This window comes from Halichoerus grypus, chromosome 3 (genome assembly GCF_964656455.1).
Source record: "Halichoerus grypus chromosome 3, mHalGry1.hap1.1, whole genome shotgun sequence".
NCBI lineage: Eukaryota > Metazoa > Chordata > Mammalia > Carnivora > Phocidae > Halichoerus > Halichoerus grypus.
The window spans coordinates 77572147-77591364 of NC_135714.1; the positions used below are offsets into that span (position 1 = coordinate 77572147).

The 19218-nt window shown below is 42.9% G+C and overlaps 2 protein-coding genes across 14 annotated transcripts in view; one reads left to right on the forward strand and one right to left on the reverse strand.

Annotated features, from left to right (window-relative positions):
* The window catches only part of BMPR1B (bone morphogenetic protein receptor type 1B), a 390073-nt gene extending 383697 nt beyond the window's left edge, over positions 1–6376 (forward strand). For all 12 annotated transcript variants that reach the window (XM_078068981.1, XM_078068984.1, XM_078068980.1 and 9 more), the window contains 2 exons: positions 758–888; positions 2442–6376. In XM_078068981.1, the coding sequence (XP_077925107.1) occupies positions 758–888; positions 2442–2567 (257 nt within the window). In that variant the 3' untranslated portion in view covers positions 2568–6376. The remainder of the gene's footprint in view (positions 1–757; positions 889–2441) is intronic.
* A 6743-nt stretch (positions 6377–13119) lies between these two features.
* UNC5C (unc-5 netrin receptor C) overlaps positions 13120–19218 on the reverse strand; it is a 351172-nt gene continuing 345073 nt past the window's right edge. For both annotated transcript variants that reach the window (XM_078068990.1, XM_078068989.1), the window contains 2 exons: positions 16678–16856; positions 13120–15878 (listed from right to left, as the gene is read on the reverse strand). In XM_078068990.1, coding sequence (XP_077925116.1) covers positions 15713–15878; positions 16678–16856 — 345 coding nt within the window. In that variant the 3' untranslated portion in view covers positions 13120–15712. The remainder of the gene's footprint in view (positions 15879–16677; positions 16857–19218) is intronic.

Below are 19218 nucleotides of genomic sequence, written 5' to 3' on the forward strand. Positions count from 1 at the left end.
TAGGATATGAGATGGAATTTGTCATGATAAGGGCCATTTTCCGAAGATGACAGACTTATATTTCTTAACCCTTCTTTCAACAGTACCAATTTTTTTCTGATAATGTATTTTTTTGTAGAAAGTTTTGTGAAATACAGAAAATTTAAAGAAAAAAACAATAAAAATCAGACAGTACTTGCACCTAAAAAAAATCATGGTTAATATTTTTAGGTGTGTATAATTTTTAAAAATGTAAATGTGGAAAAATGCATTATTATGATTAAGCAGAAAGAAAATGTAAATCTCACATTTTGTTCAAGTATGATACACTGCCAAATTTGTTATGAGATTCATAATCTCATATTGCAGTAATAGAAACAGTCACATATTATGCGGTATGAGTTTGGGATGTGTCTGCCAAATTTGCATTGAGATTTAATGTAGACTTTTTAAAATTTGGCATACAAGACCCTTTATAAAATTGGAAATAAATTTGAGATGGCTTGTTTTACTTAGCTTTGGGAAATTAGAAAAAAAAGGCTTGAAACCCTATAATAATATGTTTCATTAGGTTTTCTATTTATGTTTTTTAATTCGATTAGGTGTCATTTGGGCACATTTTTCTTTCAAGACTTATTTTGCAGTTTTTTTAGCCTGAACTTGGCTTGAGTACTTGATAGAACTTTGCTTTGAGAACAGTTTGTATGTTAGACTTTTATTTCCACCTCCCATAAGATATTAATAGTAATAATAATTTAGAAACAACCCATATTTTCAGGTATAGTGGAAGAATACCAGCTTCCGTATCATGATCTGGTGCCCAGTGACCCTTCTTACGAGGACATGCGAGAGATTGTTTGCATCAAAAAGCTCCGTCCCTCATTCCCCAACCGGTGGAGTAGTGATGAGGTAAGGCTTGAAGTAATCATGTGGCTATGACCAATTTCTAAACAGACTTTACTCTTTTTTGCCCAAATCCTGGAGGATACTCATTACAGGAATCCTCCTTCCTTGTTTCGATGATGATGGTGGTGGTGCTTTGCCGCAATCATTGATATGGAGCTAAGTGTCGTATGTTAAATTATCTGTTTCTTTTTGCCAATTTGAGTTTGCTACTTCTAGAGTATATTGGGTGGGTTACCGCTTAGCCTGTACAATAGGTAACACTATTCCATTTATTTGTGATGTCCTGACATTTGCATAAAGGATGTTATTTCTCTGTGTGTGTCTTTAAAGCACCTTGAATTTTTTCCATGACAGATGAGCGTACACCATTCTCTCATCTTGATGAGAGAAAAGATAGGCATCTGCAGAATCTGGTTTTCTTTACACAGAAGGGATACGAGCCTGTAGTTGAGCTGCCTGACTGCACCGTGGATCTTTGTTAGTAGGGATGATGTGATGCGCTTTGAAGAAATCCATATTCAGCCTGGCTCTCAGGAGACAGTGATGAAACCTAAACAGGGCCGAAAAAGCGCTGTTCAGAAGGAGGAAATGAGTTGGGTGGGCCTTGCCTTTCCTGTCTCCTGTCGTCCTCCACATCTTGCCCATCCATCCTCCAAGCTTGCAAACTCACCAACTCCCGGAGCCCTCTGGCAGGTGGGGACATTCAGAGATGAGTTTGAAACATCCCCAGGATAAAACACAACCCCCCCAAAACCCACCTCATCAAACATATACCAAAGCCAATGCAAACACATGGAAAGAGCACTGTTGATAAGCTAATTCTTTAATGTTAAATGCATTTAAAAACAACCTCTGGTTCATTGGTTTTGTGTCTCGTTACTGAAATGCTAAATAATGCGTATGTTTTCCAGTGAGCTGTGCAGAAAACTTTATGAGATGCTGGAGTTACATTATTTTGAGGGTGGTTATGGGCATTGGTATTACTCAGAATCCCTTCCCTGAGGAGTTCTAATGAAGTGAAATTGTGCTTTTCCACAGGAAGACCAATAATTGATGTAGCACAGGAGAACACAGGAGAAAGTTTTAGCGAGGCTGTGCACAGGTTATTAATCTTGTTAAATGGTACAGTGCAATGCTATTATTGTAGCAGACAGCTGTGATTTAGGAATAACCATGTTTGTTTGAATAGTATGAAATTAGATAAAAGATTTAAGCTTATCAAGTATTATAAACAATGTAGGAGTGTGGAGTAGAATACAGACTCCCTGGGTATTTTTGTATTTGGTTAAGACTGACTTCAAAGACACTCTTCTACAATCAGCAAAACCACCTGCTTGCTGCTGTCATGGGGAAGACAAGAAAATCTGTTTTAGCCGTTTAGAATTTGCATGACAAAAGAATTTTTATGGAGTTTTGTCTACATGGTTTTAGGAGTATCTTTGAAAAATATTATCCGAACTTCAGAAACCGTCCACTAAAGGCCACATATCGAATGGCAACCTTGTAGATAATACATTTCCCTAGCGTTACTCCTGTTTTCCTTTCCCTCCCTACAGTGTCTAAGGCAGATGGGAAAACTCATGATGGAGTGCTGGGCTCACAACCCTGCGTCAAGACTGACAGCCCTGCGTGTTAAGAAGACACTAGCCAAAATGTCAGAGTCCCAGGACATTAAACTCTGATGTGAGGGGAAGAAATAAGCAGCTCTGGAGAAAGCCAGTAGATACTCTTCTGTTTGTGGGCAGAGCAAAAGATGTTCCAGAAGCATCCACAGTACGAGCCTTGAACATCATCCTGCTTCCCAGTAGGTTCAGCCTCACCTCTCAGGGAGCAGCCTGGACAAAGAGAAGCTCCCAGAAACATGTTCTCATCGTGTCTGTTTGTAGGAGGGAGAAACCGCTTGGGTAACTCGTTCAAGATATATGGTGCATGTTGCTTTCTAAGAAAGCCCTGTATTTTGGGATTGCCTTTTCTTCTTTTTCCAAAAGATGCTTTAATTTTGCCAAAATAGAACAAATAATGTAGATGTTTTAAGGTTTATACTGTTACAGTTTAAATAACAACAATGGAAGTTCTTCCCGGAAATTCTGCTGGAAGGTAAATTTTAAAATATATTTTTCCATTAGTGAAATTTTGTTGCACTCTGCACACCAAAAGACAAGTCTGTGGAGTTGGAGAACATAGAATGGAACTCATCTGAAAATCTTCCCGCTTCTGCCTCCTCAGACCACTTTGGCCAGCCCTGCCTTTAGGGGCCGCCGCAGCAATGTGAATGCACCTGGGCACAAATACCACCTGTCTGGGGCCAAGTTTTGGGATTCCTGCGGGTGCCCTTTTGTAGCTTCAGACGATATGGAACAAATGAAGGTTTTCTGTGACTCCGTTAGTAGTAGTTAAGTGTCGATGTCATTCTTCAGAACCACTTTGTGTTTCTGATTCTTTTAAGGCATTTCTGTCATGGTAAAATCCTTTCCTTTTCATTAAACACAAACAAAGGTTTTTTGTTTTTTTTTTTATGTGCAGAGAATTGACCCACGCCTGGTTTTGATCTCTCAAATGAAGAGATCAATATGAAATAAAATTGCCATCAGTTGGGTTGAAAACAAGGCTCTTTAAAATAGAGATAATTTGCTCCTGTGTTGTAAGAAAAGTGTGTCAGTCGGATAGAGGATGAGGGTGGGGGTGCAAATGCCCTGTTTCTTACCTATGCAGACGAGCCCGTCCTAGAAGCACAAGGGAAAAGGACGCATACCTTATTGTGTATAGATAAAGACGGTTTCTTTCTGTAATTGTCTCTTTTGTGTCTGAGTGAAGGGAAGGAGAGGAAAGTATGTCAGGTTAATTTAACTAATTTTAATTTAAAAATAGAAATATAACCTCCAGATGGGACAGCAGAAAGAACTACAAAATATTGTAGCTGCTGTGACTTATTATTCTAAAATAGATCTAGATCGAGCATGTACATCTTACATGATAAGCTCACATCTTAGAGGAGTGCTGACTCAGTTTATTTTATTCTCGCGATGCTCAGTTCACTTTTTAATTTATTTATATATTTTTTTCTTCTCTGTGGCACTTGTACAAAACATCTCCTCACCTACTCAATTCTTTGAGGTTTTAAACTTCCGAGGAACGTGAGTCAAATCATTGACAGGGCCAATATTCCTTAGCAACAGGAACATAAAGCTCAGAATTGTGCGCACCCCTCTCAACCGTGTTCATTTAATTTCCTTACCTTTCTTTGGTTTTCTTTTGTTTCCTCGAAAATTCTGCAGTGTTCAGTAAAGAATTGGGAAGTGCTTCTCCTTGGTCTTTTTAAAAACGACGTTCCTTCCAGAATACTCCAGGGGGCGCTGTTTTATAACACATTTTCACCACTTGGTGCCTGAAGGATGGAGGGTTTTTGAAAAATTGACAGCTGCAAGAAAAATGAAAAAATATTCTCCTCACTTCTGAAGGAGGCTTGCAGCTGGTGACTTGTTCATCCTGAAAACCTCTCAGAGCACAGAGTGGTTGTGAGCCCTGCGTAAGTTTGGGAGAACAGAAGGAGAATTGGTGTTCTCCACTCTAAGCATTCACTTCCCAGTGCTTCATACCTGCATTTTGTTTGTAACAAAGAAAGATTTTCTTAACCCTTGAAAAGGAACAAAATGTCTGTGTTTCAAAAATCACAATTGTTTCCAAATATAATTGTAATCAGAATGCTGCTTGTAGTGATATTAAAATCACCTGAATAGCAATGTAAACAAATGTTCCTTTCCCTTGTGTCAAATTGTATTCTTTGTTATAGTTTGGAAGGAATATGTACCTAGAACTACGTGTGATAATCATCTGAGCCATGGAGAGACGCTTCAGTGCCTCTAATTTGATAATCTACAAACAAATGAGTAACCACGGATGCCCGTTAAGTGGGGACACGTTTGTGTTTCTTGGTTTTCCCTCAATTTAAGCGAGGTTGGGTTTGCTTACCTCTTAGATAAAAATTTGTGTTCTTTTTGGCAAATTTTTATACATAGATAACTTCAAATCAAAATATTTTGTGGGGAGGCGATGATTTGAAAGTAAACTAGATTTTTAGAGAGGCGTTGGTTCCAATGAAGGATGGGAAGAAATTAAAACAGCATACAAATTTCTTCTATATTATTCGCTTAGTTGTTTTGGAAAAATCTAGAGCTTACTTTCTAATTCTCAACCTGATTTACTCACTATGAACATTTAAAAATTATTCTTGAGATATTTAAAAAGATCCATTTAGTTATTAGAGTCTTTCAATGAGATAGGAATTTATTTATGAGTAGATTTTTCTTTGTGTCTTACCAAAATCCGCCTTACTTAGGGAATACTAAATTTAAAGAGACTACCTACTCACTTCCAAATAATCCTTTTTGGTTTTTAAATTTTTAGTAGCTCAGAAGTGAATTTTATTTTATTTTTTATTTTTTTTGTTTTGTCTTTCAATAGAATAAGGGGGAACCTGGAAATTAATATAGTTGATTGCCTCCTTTCAGGACTCTTTCAAAGACTAAGATTTTTCTCCTAATCACTCCCTCCCCTTCAGGGGAATCTTAAAATATTAGTTGTTAGCTAATATAAGTTTGGTATGCTAAGATGTTCAGGTTTAGAGTTTATGTATGTGTGTATATATTATATAAATATATATGTATATATAAATATTATGCTCAGTTTGGAGTCTGGCACAACTCCATTATGTGGATTAGAGAGTAAAATATTATGGATGATAAAGTACTAAATGAAACATAATATTTATTTATGAAAGTGTGTAGTTGGTTAAGTCACAAGGGACAGTGCTATGAATATTGCGTAGGAGGAGACAGGCCTTTGACTGCCGGACAGCACCACTCCCAAGTCACTCGTGATCATTCTTTTTATTCTTTAAACATAAAGCTTCTTAGAAAACATGCCACGATTTTATGTACAGGAAATCCTTTGACACATTTCAGTTGTTGTATAGTCAGGTATAGGAAATACTGAATAATGACAGAATTTCATGTTCCTAAGAGTCATGCATACTCATTAGAAGTTACGGTGGTTTACGTTGTTGGTCTGTTCTGGTTCTTCTTTGTGAGCAGAAAGGCACTGAGAGAAGCCGAATTTTTTAAACTTGAATAGTTCTGTAGTTATATCTCCTTAGAAAACCCAGTCACACAGCAGTGGGAATGAAAGACGTGGCATCAGAAGTGATTTAATTTAGCAATTATGATTCCTCTTGTAAAACAAAACAAAACACAATGCCATATTTTTGGGAGAAAAGTTGGCAATATATAAGGGGCTTTGTTGTCTGTTTCAAAAGAAGACTCATTTGTGTTCTTTTGGGGAATCAGTGCCTTATTGAATTTGTATATACTGTAATTATTCAGGACTAGGGAACAAACAATTGTATTTGTTACAAATTGTATATGGCTTTGTTTTAACATTCCCCGAAATAAAATGGTTTCTTTCTCCCCTTAGAAAGAACATGTCTGTTATCTTATATTGTGCCTTTTTTCTGTCTTTGAAAATATCACATTTGGAACAGGCAGGAAGGCAGCCATGAAAGAGAGCGATGCAGGTAAGTTTGTATGTTTGGGGCGGGAGAGCAGGAGAAATGGTCTGATGGCTTCTATTTTCTCTGTAATTAGGAGGCACAGTCATCTGTTGAGAGTGAGAGGAAAGGTAGGGAAGTCAGTGGTCTGGGAGAAGTGAGACAGTTTAAAATTGCACTGTGGAAAATTATAGCCCAGATGGTTATGGGCGGCCCTGAGGGCCCAGTTCACTGATGAGACCAACTGTGTGGCTTAGTGGCCCAGAGTATGGCCTGTGGCCTCTCTCATCCCCTCAGTTGTGCGACAGTAGGCCTGTGTTCACTTCTCAAAGACCCCATTTCTGTTCCTTGAAGAGGTGGATAATATTAGCATCTGATGCATGGAGCACTTCTGAAGATGAAATAATCCATGTGTCGCATGTAAAGTCAGCACTCGGCCGCTACTGAAGATTAGCTCTCAGTACAAAGTCATAGGGCCACCTTTCTGTGTAGTTTCTGTCAGCTCCCAAAATGTAGGCTTGGAGACCACAACAGACGGATTCATTCAGGGTTGAGGGTTTTCGGGCATGTGCAACAATGGATCCTGCAGAACGTGGCCTACCGACATCCGGGAGATGGCTGAAGTGGCCCAGAGTCGGGAAGGGATTAAAGTGGAGGCACTTTAAGCTGGTGGGTTGAGAGAAACTAGGTCCCGGCACAGAGAACCCTACTGGGGTTGAGGTGGCCTGCCTATTAGCAGCGACTGAGAAAGGGACTGCAGCCTGCATCTCGCTTCAGGGGGGTGGGCAACAAGGCTAAGGACAGGCGGGAGGGTGTGATCTCAGGAGTGGAGGATTTCGTTAGTGGACAAGATTATTGGTAACAAAAGAGGAACCTAAAAGTCAGGCCTTTGGATCAGTCTTCGTGGATCCTGGAGCTCCTAAGGATGGTAGGCAGTCTAAGAAAAGGAACATGGCGAGGCCAAGCTCTCCAGGGCCACAGGAGAATGGGGCGGGGGAGCAGTCTGTGAGGGCAGAGAGTAGAGACTGGGGCCAGTTGGGCCTCATGGGCCGAAATGCACAGCAGTGGGTTCCACGCAAGGGCAGTGGTCTGGAAGCAAGAGAACAGCAGGAGAAAGACCCCAACTTTCCTCCCAACTGTGACATATGTGGGGTATGGAGGACTGAGGCCATTGCTGTTGCCCTGGGAACAGTGTCCCCTTGGACAAGAGAAAGCCCTCTGCAAACGGAGAGGGAAAGTATTAGGGGATTTTTTCCTGGAGTGTGAATCTTGGAAGGCAGTGTAGAAAGTTAAGTTTTGAGGAGATCTGTTGGAGCCTGGATCAGGAGAGAGGAAACCCAGACTTGTCTGGGCACGGAGAATATGTAGGAAGGTTTGCGTCGGAGTTCCTGGGGACTCAGGAGTTTTCATGTGATTGGCTGTGTTTAGCCAGTTGCGCTTATGCCAAGAGAATTCATCCCAGCGCTGGGATTCAGATCAACTTGGCTCACGTTTCATGGTTTGCACTTTCTCACTTCCGTGGAAGTACATAGTCTGAGCACCATTTTCTCCCCTGTAAATGGGATAAAAATACCCATCTCAAAGGGCTCTTCGGAGGGACAAATGAGATGAATATGTGAAGTACGGGAAGGCCCCACTCCAAGCACATAGCAGGTGCTCATCAATATTGCTTTTCCTTACTGGTATTAGCTCCACGGGACATAAAGCTAGGGACAGTGAAAAGAAGTCACAGCTTGCTGTGGGCACACCTCTTCCACCCCCTCTGGGTCCCCTTCTGTATGCTGTGTGCGTTCATAGGACTTAAAGGCAGATGGATAGTGAATCCCAGCTGAGGAGAACAGAGTCTTCTCTTGGCATTGGTCATTTTCTATTTTTTCTGGTCACAACTGCGACATACAGATGACCCCACTCTCAGAAGGTCCTGTACCAAGTTGAACATGTCTGTGTGCTGGCATTTGTTATAGCTCTGGACTCACCTTTCATTTCCTACCTAGTAGGGCAGTTGTTTGCAAACGTCATTTAAAATCAGATCTCTCAGGGTAGGGCCTCATATTCCTTTTATCCACAAGCTCCCCAGGGCCTTCTGATGCCACTCTTCTAAGACTCTGGGTCTCCCCATTAACTGCCCATCACTATCACCTGGGGGCATTAAACGCTCTTAACAACCATGCCACACCCTGGATCTATAAAATCAGGATCTCTGGGGTTGGGAGTCAGGCACTAATAGTTTCTAAAGCTCCTCAGGTGATTCCAGTGTGCAGAGAGACTTGAGAGGTACCAATCCTAGAACCTCATCCTGTCCCCAAGGGAGGTTGTGATTACCATCCTTGCAGGATCTAAGAGCTTTTCTGTGCTGCTGAAGAGACACGGTGACTCTTCACACAGAGGGAGTGTTTTGTTATGAAGAAACAAAAGGAGGGGGTGCCTGGGTTGCTCGGTCGGTTAAGTGTCCAACTCTTTTTTTTTTTTTTTTTAAGATTTTGTTTATTTGACAAAGAGCATGCACACCCCCAAGCAGGGGGAGAGGCAGAGGGAGAGGGAGAAGCAGGCTCCCCGCTGAGCAAGAAGCCTGATGCGGGACTCCATCCCAGGACCCCGGGATCATGACCTGAGCCAAAGGCAGACGTTTACACAACTGAGGCACCCAGGCGCCCCAGTGCCCGACTCTTGATCTCAGGTCTTGATTTCAGGGTTGTGAGTTCAAGCCCCACATTGCGTTCCACACTGGGCATGGAGCCTACTTAAAAAAAAAAAAAAGAAAGGAGGTGGCACTCTCTGTTGCTTATAAATATAATTTATTACCTGTTTAAAAATTCTTTCTTACATTTTGTACATGTTGGCTGACAGAAGAAATGCAGGCAATTTACAAACCAAGGGACTGCAGGAAAAAGTGGGGAGAGGCAGCAGAGAGAGAAGAGCAACACCCAGAGCGGGCATCCCTCACCTCCACCACACAGCGGCATGGCGGATGGGATGCCCAGAGAGCACTCCTCCACCAGGGATTTTCTAGAAAAGGAATTGCATAGAAGATACAGCAAGAGGGAACTCCACAACAACAAAAGAAGGGTTCCGTATCTGAAAAGCCAAAGTTGTGTTGTCGTGTTTCCAAAAGAAAAATGACAAAGCACAAAATCTCAATCTGACATTTCTGCAGTTGAACTTGTTCCAAAGGGAACAGCAGGTGGATGACACAGGCTCTTCACCACAGACTGCTGGGGATTTTTCTCTGACAAACATTGCTTGTCTTCTTTAGAAAGAGCAAAGAGGAAGGTCACCAACTTGCTACAGCTCCACATTCAACTCAATGAACACATCCAACACTGACATCCAACACACACACAGCGATGACACTCCCTGCAATTGGGCTAAATGCATTCTGTCTGGAGGGCGAGGGCTTCACTACCAATAGCAGGTCTAGGGAAGAGTGAAGAGGAGAACGCAAATCACTCACTCAACTTGTTCTGATTGCTGTCCTCTTTATTCCCCAAGGCCAGGAGGGGTGTGCACTTGAACTCCCACCCCTACGATTACAGGCGTCACATGAGACTTGAAGTATATAGAAAGGCAAAGAAAGGCATTTTCCACTGGCTGTCGATTTCTCGCTCTTTCAAGCTGTTCTAAGACAGGTTTGTTTTAACATGTAGACGATAGCTCAGGTTGTGATTCCTGGATGTTGCCTCACCATAGTGCCGAGGTTCAGAGGTCAAGGGCTCATCTACTCCTAGGCTACCGCTCAGCAACACCTGCCTACCATTCACATTCTGAACTCCAGAAGTGAGGGTTATTCCCCCCTGGGTCAGTGCCATCAGGTTCAACCCCAGCTCTGATGGTGCCAATTCCAACAGGTCTTTGGAATTGAAGGATGACACATAGAACTTGGGAATATTTATAAGGGACCCTGAAGTCTGATGGCCTTCAGCAATTTATCATTTTGCTGAGGCACAAATCTGAAATGGCAAGTGAAGAGGCTGGTAGGCAGCAAACACTTTGGCTGGTGGGCAAGCTGCCTGTATCTTGGGGCAGCTTCCTTGTTTTCTTCTCAACAACGGGTGGGCCCCAACTCTTGTGAGGTTCTGCAGAGATTCCCAACTTGGGATTCCAGAAGAGCTCTTCAATACCAAGAGTCTAAGTATATAGCCAGCTGGGCAATGGCATCTTAGAGTTGTGTGGTTTTGTGTACGAGTATGTGTGTAGAGTTCCTGTTGGTTTGTCCCGGTGACGCCTCCCGCAACCTTTCTAAAATGGGTCCAGGGGCATATATTACATTTGGTTGAGTTGAGACCATTACTATCCCACCACAAATCAATACAGAGAGGGGACAAGCCTACCGGAAAAGCTGGGAGCCATGAACTCTTTTGAAGACAGTTTTTTTTTTTTTTTTAAGTAGGATTCCTGACAGTGGGGGCAACCCCAGGGCCAGTAAGTCTGATGGATCAGGGAGTAAATTGTCAGACCTAGTTTGTAGGGAAAACCTACCCAGTGACCTACAATGCCATCTGCCTGCTTTTCAAAAATAGCAGGTTTTAGGCATGAATTTTGGAAACTTATGACTCCATTTGGCTAACTTGACCTGTATGGACACAGGTTTAAATTAACATTGGTTGCAATGTCTTTATTCCCCTTATGCCTTATTCCATTAAAAAAAATCATTATGGATACAAGGGAAATCTCTCAAAGTGATTATTACAGCCAGAGATTATACAAATAGATTTCTTAGTGTAGAGAAACAGCACTTCATTGCACAGAGGCAAAGTTCTAAGGATTTTAGTCAACATTAGCTCAGTAAGGTTAAAAAAAACCCCACAAAAACAAAAAAACCCAAAGTGTAATAGTTGGTCCTATGAGGCACTCGGAAGGTAAAAAAAAAGTTTTATTACCTTGAGATAATCAATAATAAAAATATTTTTCCTTATTGGATCTATAAAATCTAATGCTCATTGACCACTATCATCTTTACAAATAATTGGCTTTAAGCAACAACATTCTGATTCACAAAAGCTCCTCTATTCTCAAAGAAGATGGATAAAACCCAGTTTCATGTCAGCTGTTTCCATGGTCATCCTTTCCCTCATTGGCCTTGGATTGGTACTGAGGTCTCCATGTGAAACAGGTAACTTGTCCAGAGCAACTGCTCAGCAAAAGCTAAAGCTCACATTCAACTTGAAGACTGAAAATTCAACATGTAAACTTCTTCCACTTTCTTTACACTCTTTTGCAGGTCCTCATATAGTTTTTATTTGCTTGGCCCCATGGGGGCAGACCTTCTACTGGCAAAGGCTTGTGAATTCGGGGAAGTTAGTGATCACCTTCGGGCCCCCTTCCTCACACACTGATGACAGAAGTAGACCAAAAGCATAGCCACTGTGGTCCTGACGGTGATTGATAGACATGGGGAGACGCAAGATGAGAGCCTCATGTGCTCCTCTCTGGAAGCAGAAAGTCTTGATTCCACCGTCTGAATGCTTACTTTGAAGATATCTAACTTGTAGGAGAACTATCTTTTAAAAAAATTACAGAATGTCTAATTTCCAGAGTGTCCTAAACTCAAGACTCCATGACTTCTTCCTAAAGAATGGCTCTACCGGTTGAGTTGAGAGAGTAAAGTACCTAAAATAATTGTAGATATGAAAATGGAGAATGGTTTATCCAGTTTCATTTGCTACCTCACCCAAAGTCTTGCCCTGCCTTCCTGGAAGAGCTTGTATTGCTCATGTGAGGATGGGGATTTTTCCTTCTAGCGGAGGTGAGTGTCCACGTTGGTGTCCACACAGTTTGTGAAAAGGCTGTTAGCTGTTACATGTCTGTCATCACCATGTGTCCAGTTACCAATTCTGAATCCAATTTCTATTCCTTCCAGATCACTCTAAGGAAAGCTGAGTGAAGTGGTGAGAAGAAGATGAAAATACGATGAAACCTTGGCCTTTAGACAGCCAAACTCAGAAGAAAGGAAGCTTCTAGAAGTCCTGCATTAGTAATCACAACTGTTGCTTCCCTAGACACAGTTCTCTCACTTGCATACATAAAACATTTCGAAGTGGATGCTTCTTACATTTCCAAAAATAAATATTAGAGAACTAAAAGTAAGGAGATTTAAAACATAAAAAGCCCAATCAAAAATGCAAATGATCCGAATGACAACTCTTCAGAAACTGTTTTATACAGATATTTATGTATTTCTATCATTTCTATTACCAAAAACCAACTTGAGACCTATTGTGTGAGAAGGAGTTGATGACATGCTAGCCTCGATGTAATTTTGGTACGGGTAATTTAAGTAAAAGAGTGTTACAATAAGAAAACTATATATTTGAAGTGAAAATTTACCCACAGCTATCTGTCATAAAGGTCCTGTTGACTTTTTAGCTCTTAATTCCCTTTGCCAAACAACTTTTAGTGAATTTTTGTTAAACTCAGGGTAGATTGTGTTGTGCACCACTAGATGGCACCATGCACAAATGATAGGTGGGTTCCCGCCCCCCCCCGCCCCCCCATCCAAAGGAAGTAAGCACGTCCTTCCCCATAAGCTATGTAGAAGCCCTAGGAATCAAAGGCGGAACATGTCACATAGAATGATGAAGTGGCTCTCTATGAAATGAGCTGTTGAGTCTGGACCTTCTAAGTTTGAGAGCAATCTAACAGCTATTATTTTACTCCAAAGGAGAAGGAAATCAGAATTCGTAGTGAAAATTATTTGACATAAGTGGCGTGTTGTACGTAAGGGAGTTGCCATTCACTCGATGGGGAACATAACAGGTTCTATGACAGATGAGTACCTCACTTAGATGGAATCAACCACTCTTCCCTTTTCACGAGGCATGGAAGTTCCTTTGAGCATCCTTCAGATGTCTAATTCTTGATTTCCATAGATGACAGCTCCCAAACCAGGAACGACGAGAAATCTTGAGAAGTTATTTCAAATGGAAGTAATGGACAATAGCTCTCTTTCCTCCTCTTCCTTTTAAAAAAATATCTATTTAAAAATCTTTTTATGTAGAATACAGTGTTACTATCTTTTGGTCAAATATGCATTGGTACAAACATTATCCACTGAACTTGTTTATTACTGCAAACTCTTCCTTTCACATTAGCATAACAGAGACTTATGTATGGTGCAGGGGGTGGCCTGAGAGAGACAGGTTATAGAATATATGCCTAAAACAGAAGATAAGAAACAAAAGGGGTGAGAGAAGAGGCTCTGTACCAGAGTATCAGTAGTTCCTCAATGAGGAGGATGGAGGAGTCTTGGGAATATGAAGAAGTCACCAAAATAGAAGAGGAAATACATGTGTAAAGAAGGAGGAAAATATATAGAATGATTTCTCACTCAACTCCAGTCGGCAACCTATATACCTCCAGCCCAAAAGCCAACCACAGCCATGTTTCAAAGGCTCCGATTCATCCACATGGGTGCTTGTTGTTCAGTCGTCGTTTGGCTACTGGCTGCTGACCCTGGATTTCCCACTTGCTGAATGAATTGAGTCCCTGGGTTAAAACAAAGAGCCTGTGACAGTTCTAAGGGAATACCATAGTTGACACAAAGTCGTCTTTGGACTACTTCTCAGTTAACTTTTTTTTTAATTTAAAAAAGTCTAATTAAGACAATAATAGAACATAATTTGCCATCGGTCAGGAGGCAAGTGGCCCCAAGAGAGGAAAGAAAATGATAATAAAGGTATGCTGTCTCTTGGCGAGCAGCCCAGAGACAAGGCTTGAAAGCGTGACAAATAGGCTACAGGTTAGAATCCTCCTCTTCCAAGCTGGAACTATTTGGAAGGCATACTGTAGCCTGGGCAAGAGACTAGCTGACTCTTTAAAGCATCCAGCTCAGAGTCCATGGTGGTCCTTGGACTGATGAAGGAGACTGGAGACCTCATAGTAGGAGTCCAGCATTTTAGAACCTTGAGAAGACCTACTACTTCTACCCCTTCATTCGACATGTGAGGGAACTGAGGTCCAGTGAGGTTAAATGACTCTCCCAGGGGAACACAGCTGGACAATGACACACCCAGAATGAGAACCGGGTTCCAGTTGCCAGCTCAAAGGCTGTTCCTCCAGGCGCACGGCCTCTCGAGTAGACAGAGTACCCGGGCGGGGCGGGGGCGGGTGTCAGGGTTTCGGTCACAGAACCACAATGTTCAGTGAACTTCAGTCGAGAATGCTTCTCACAACAAGACTTGGAGGAGAAAGACCTTGCCTGAGCCAGCTGAAAGAAGAGACTGACAAAGCCAGTAAGCATTGACTATGTTTCTGGGGCAGAAGGATGCAAGAAGATAAAAGGTCAAGGAAGCAAAGCCTGTTTAATTAAACTGGTGACCACGCCCACCTTATCCCATCAGAAGGTGAGGCAGGTCTAGTCAATACCTAAATACTAACAGTACTGCTAACAAAAACAGAAGTTAAAAGAAAATCCTTTTACTAGAATACCTGTAAATACTCATCAATAATAGTAATAGTGATAATAATAACGATACCTTTTTTTTATAAAAAAAAAAAAACCCAAAACACTTCAAATTGCATCTTACAAACACACACGTGGTGAAGAAATGCTTGTTTGTGTGGCTGAACATGAATCACGGTCTTCCCTGCAATGCTACAGCTTTATTCCCAGAGGGTGACCAGACGGGTACCCTCAAGGAATAAGGAATCTTAGTTATTTCTCTTTTATACTTAGATTCTCCACTTCCCTGATACAAACAGTAACACTGGTTCTACAAGTTCTAGAAACAGAACACCGATGGGGAGGATTATCTGAGACACTTGATGCACACAGTTTGTGGCAAAAGTCTGTGATTTCTCTGTAAATTACTAATCTGAAATAGACACAACAAACCGTCCACAGCTTCAACTTCAAATGATTTAAACAAAAATAGAACGAGCCATGGACAGTGTCTGCATCCCTGTCCAATCTGATGTAAACAACGTTTGTAGAAATTGGGTTTGTTAAGAAAGTTTATCCATATACCTGGATAGCAATAAAAAGCGTTTCCTAGGAAACTGTAAGATCCTGTACCACACAGCATACAGCCCAACTAAGAGGAAAATTAGGTCGGTCTCTAAATTCAAGGTACAAATTTACACAATTGTCCTTAAGTCCTGTGATGATGTCCGTGCGGTGGGCGTATCTGCCAGCAGCTGCGTCTGCTTGCCTTCCCTCTCCCGCCTGCAGTCTTGCCTGTGAAACTCATCGGTCATGGTCTACTCTGGATTTCCTTCTCCACGGCGATGCCCTGGACGGCCACAGACCCCCAGTGCCTTCCCGTCCTTCACTTCCAGTCCCGGCGTGGGTCAATACTGCCCTTCTGCTGCTAAAGACACTACCGTTTCATGCCTTCCCATTTCTTCCAGGACAGCCGCCAGCATGCTCAAGTTGCCGTCTGGGAAGTTCTGTGCTTCCCAGAGATCCAGGATTACGCCAGTCGGGCTGGATTTGGTGGCAAAGTAATTCAAGTACCTGCAATTGGGAATGGGAAAGTGTGCTGAATGGTGAGATATTCAGATCTGTTTTCTCTGCAGTTGGTACTCACCCCTTCTGTCTCTCCATTTGTCTTTTAAGTCTCCGGGTCCCACTGGAGAAGCTGCGGTTTACAGTGAGCCGTCCTAAATAACTAGCACACACTTAATTAGATCAGCCCCAGACAGGAGACACGATGTTTAACTTTGTTAACCTCAACTCTGAGTAAGATAATTTAAGAGACGAGATGTCTATGGGTCATATCCTAAACAGGAAATCAAGACCCTTATGTTTTCTTTCCAGCCCGCGCTCTGATCATCTTTGACAGGTCACGCCATGTTTTGTGCTTGAGAGTGACGGCAGCATTCCACAGAGGAGGCTCTTGAGGTCTCTTTATAACTCAGCGTCAAGGCGGTGATTAGCATGTTAATTAAGCATCCAGGGGTAGGTCTTGCTCAACAGGAGATGAGGAAAGACAATTACTTTAAGTGAAGGGACATATTATTTACGGGGATTTAGCCCATCAGCTTTGCAAAGTGGATCACAAAACTCGATACTTAGCTTGTCAGAGAAGCCCCCCGAATATCTCTCGACGATGTGTTTGCAAGACCATGGTGCAAGACACAAAAAAGAAGCTTCATACAGGTTTGCAGAATGAAAAGTAAATGGATGGATAGGAAAACAAAACAAAACAAAACAAAAAACCCAGAAAAACCAAATGCTGCCCTAAGGCTAACAGTTACCAGCCGCGGAGCTCTAAGTCTAACAGAAACCAGTCCTGAAGCCTGGCCACACCCACCTGTCCAGGTTCAGCTTATGGGCCAGCATCCTCCAGTCATGCCCTCTGGTCTGTGGGGCGTCCAGGCTGCTACAGAGCTTCTGCCGGATAGGGGGAGGGATGCTGAAAGCACTGGGGCCCGTCATGGTGGTGATGGTGCTCGCTGGGTCCAGCAGAGGCAGATCGATGCCAGTGGGTTCCTGTAAGTTCAGGCACAGGAACAAACAACACAGCATTATTTCCAAAGACAAAAGCAAGCTCTGTTGAACCAATCGACATAATGCCTTGCTTTGAACAGTAAGAAGAGAATGAGTGCTATTCTTCTTCTTGGTAAGAATGGCTTCTTCCCGGCCGAAAGCTGTGACCTGGCTGAGAAGAAGAAGGACGTTCTGGGCTGACTTTGCACAGCCTTGGATGTATAGGTTTCCGCTACGGACTGGGCTGGGCGAGGTGGGACCTCTGGTGTGATACAGTACCGGCTTTTCTCTCATCCTTTTCAGGATGAAAGAGGAGAGAGGACTATCCATACTCCTAAAGGGTTAGATTTCAAGAGAGGAGAAATGTTCAAAAGGGCAGTTCTTTGAGAATGAACAGATCTAGGATTAGAAGGCAGAGCTTCTAGAAACTGTGTGACCCTCAGGGGAATGCCCTGGGCAAATGCCCAAGTCAATTCTCTCTCTCTAACCTCTGCAGGAGAAGAGTCGGTTCCGCTTTTGTCGAATGAAATGGAACATAGCCCACCTCCAAATGATATCAAATTAAGGCTAATTTTTTAAAGAAAATGGCGAACACAGTAGATTGCCTTAGGGCAAGCGCTAATGGCATCCTCCAATTGCTGTACACCCTTATTTTTGTGAAATCTAATTTTAGGAGAGAAAACCATAAATTGGCTCTTAAAATAGTTTCAGCTCATAAAACAGCACAAATGTGAAATCTGAATTTCATCTGCAGGAGAAACTCTAATCATTTTCTGATCACTTCTGCTGGTTGGAAAAGCAAAAGCAAATGTTGCCTGAGAACTATTAAAGCAATAGAAGAAAATCTACTTAATCTACTTTAAATGTCATCTCTCATTCTTTCTCTTTTAAAGCAGGTAACTTCCTGGTGTACGTAATTAGTTGCTGCGGGATAAACTAGCCACGTGTAGTTTGAGTCATCATGAAGTCTCTGGTCCCGCGCAGAGTGCTCAGCTCAGAGGGGCAGTGCCACCCCTGCCCAGAGCCCCCCAAACCTGGCTGCCCCGTGGGGATCAGCGCTGTGTCCCGGTGTAGACCGACGGCATGCTCTGTATTCTCGGGCTGACTGGCAAGGCTCACTGCTAGGCTTGTGCGATCCCGCCGCACGGGGTCCCATCCAGGGGCTTGGAGGGCACAATAGAGCAAAACAAATTCTTTCCTATAACACACGGGGGCGTTGTTGCTGCCGTCACAGTATTTAGCCTCAAACCCCCCCACACTGGCAAACTGAGCCTCTGAGGATTCCATGGGCTCCTCCGTGTTAACTCCAGCACATGCCAGTTAAAAGACTGGTACGAATGAAACACATCAGCACTAAATGGGGGTTGGAGTCCCCGGATGGGGACGCGGCCTGCAGCTCATTCCCCGCACCTGGCAGAGCTCCTTCCAAGGGACCCTGAGGGGGGTGGGCTTCTGACCCCCCCGGGCACAGGACTCAACAAAGGGGGTCAGAAGAGTGACGGGGCGGGGGCAGGTGGTGGTGTTTATCAACGGATTTGCGTTGGGGATTTCTGAACCAAAGCGCTTCATCACTTGTATTAGGCAAAAAAAAAAAAAAAAAAAAAGATGTGTGCAAAGGGTTGGGGAGGTGGAGGTGAAGAGAAATTACATGGTATTTCCCCAGCTTGGTGCCATCACTCAGGCTGAGATCCTTCCTATGGGGACAGTAACGACAGGGCCTAGAAGGAAAGCCCCCATGTCCCCAGATGTGACCGTCCCTTGTTGGCCGTGAAGATTAGGTCTGCTCAGGGAGGGTCTGCTTTGTGGAGCTCTGACTTCTGTCCCCAGAGATTCTTCTTGCTGCTGCAAGAGTAAAAGAGTATCTAAGAGATACTAAAGAGTATCTCCTTACTGCTTGCCTGTGGTCTATCCCAGTCTGTCAGACTCATCTTCCCAAAGTGATGTTTCTCCTTTTCTCTCTCTTATTAAGAAGCCTTAAATGCTCCTTCTACCACATAGAGTCCCCACTTTTAATTACACAGTGCGGGATATTAGCACCACCTGCCTTATCGGCTGGTATGAGGCCCCAGAGCTGATGCTTAGAGAGTGCAGAGCTGGGCCTCACATGGAGTAGGGGCCCCGAGCCCCTGTGCTCCCCTCGCTTGACAGTCCAACCCATCCCTTTCTCCTGTTGTCTGGACATGACTCAAACTCGTCTCAGACTGGACTGCTCACTGTTCCTAGCACCTTTTTTTTTTTTTTTTTTTTAAGGCTCTACCTCTCATAGTTCTTCTTTCCCTGAATCTCTGTAAGGCAAACCTCTCAAAGTCTGGACCAAAGACATGTCCCTGGGATTCCCCTGAGCAAACCCACCCAAAGCCACCAA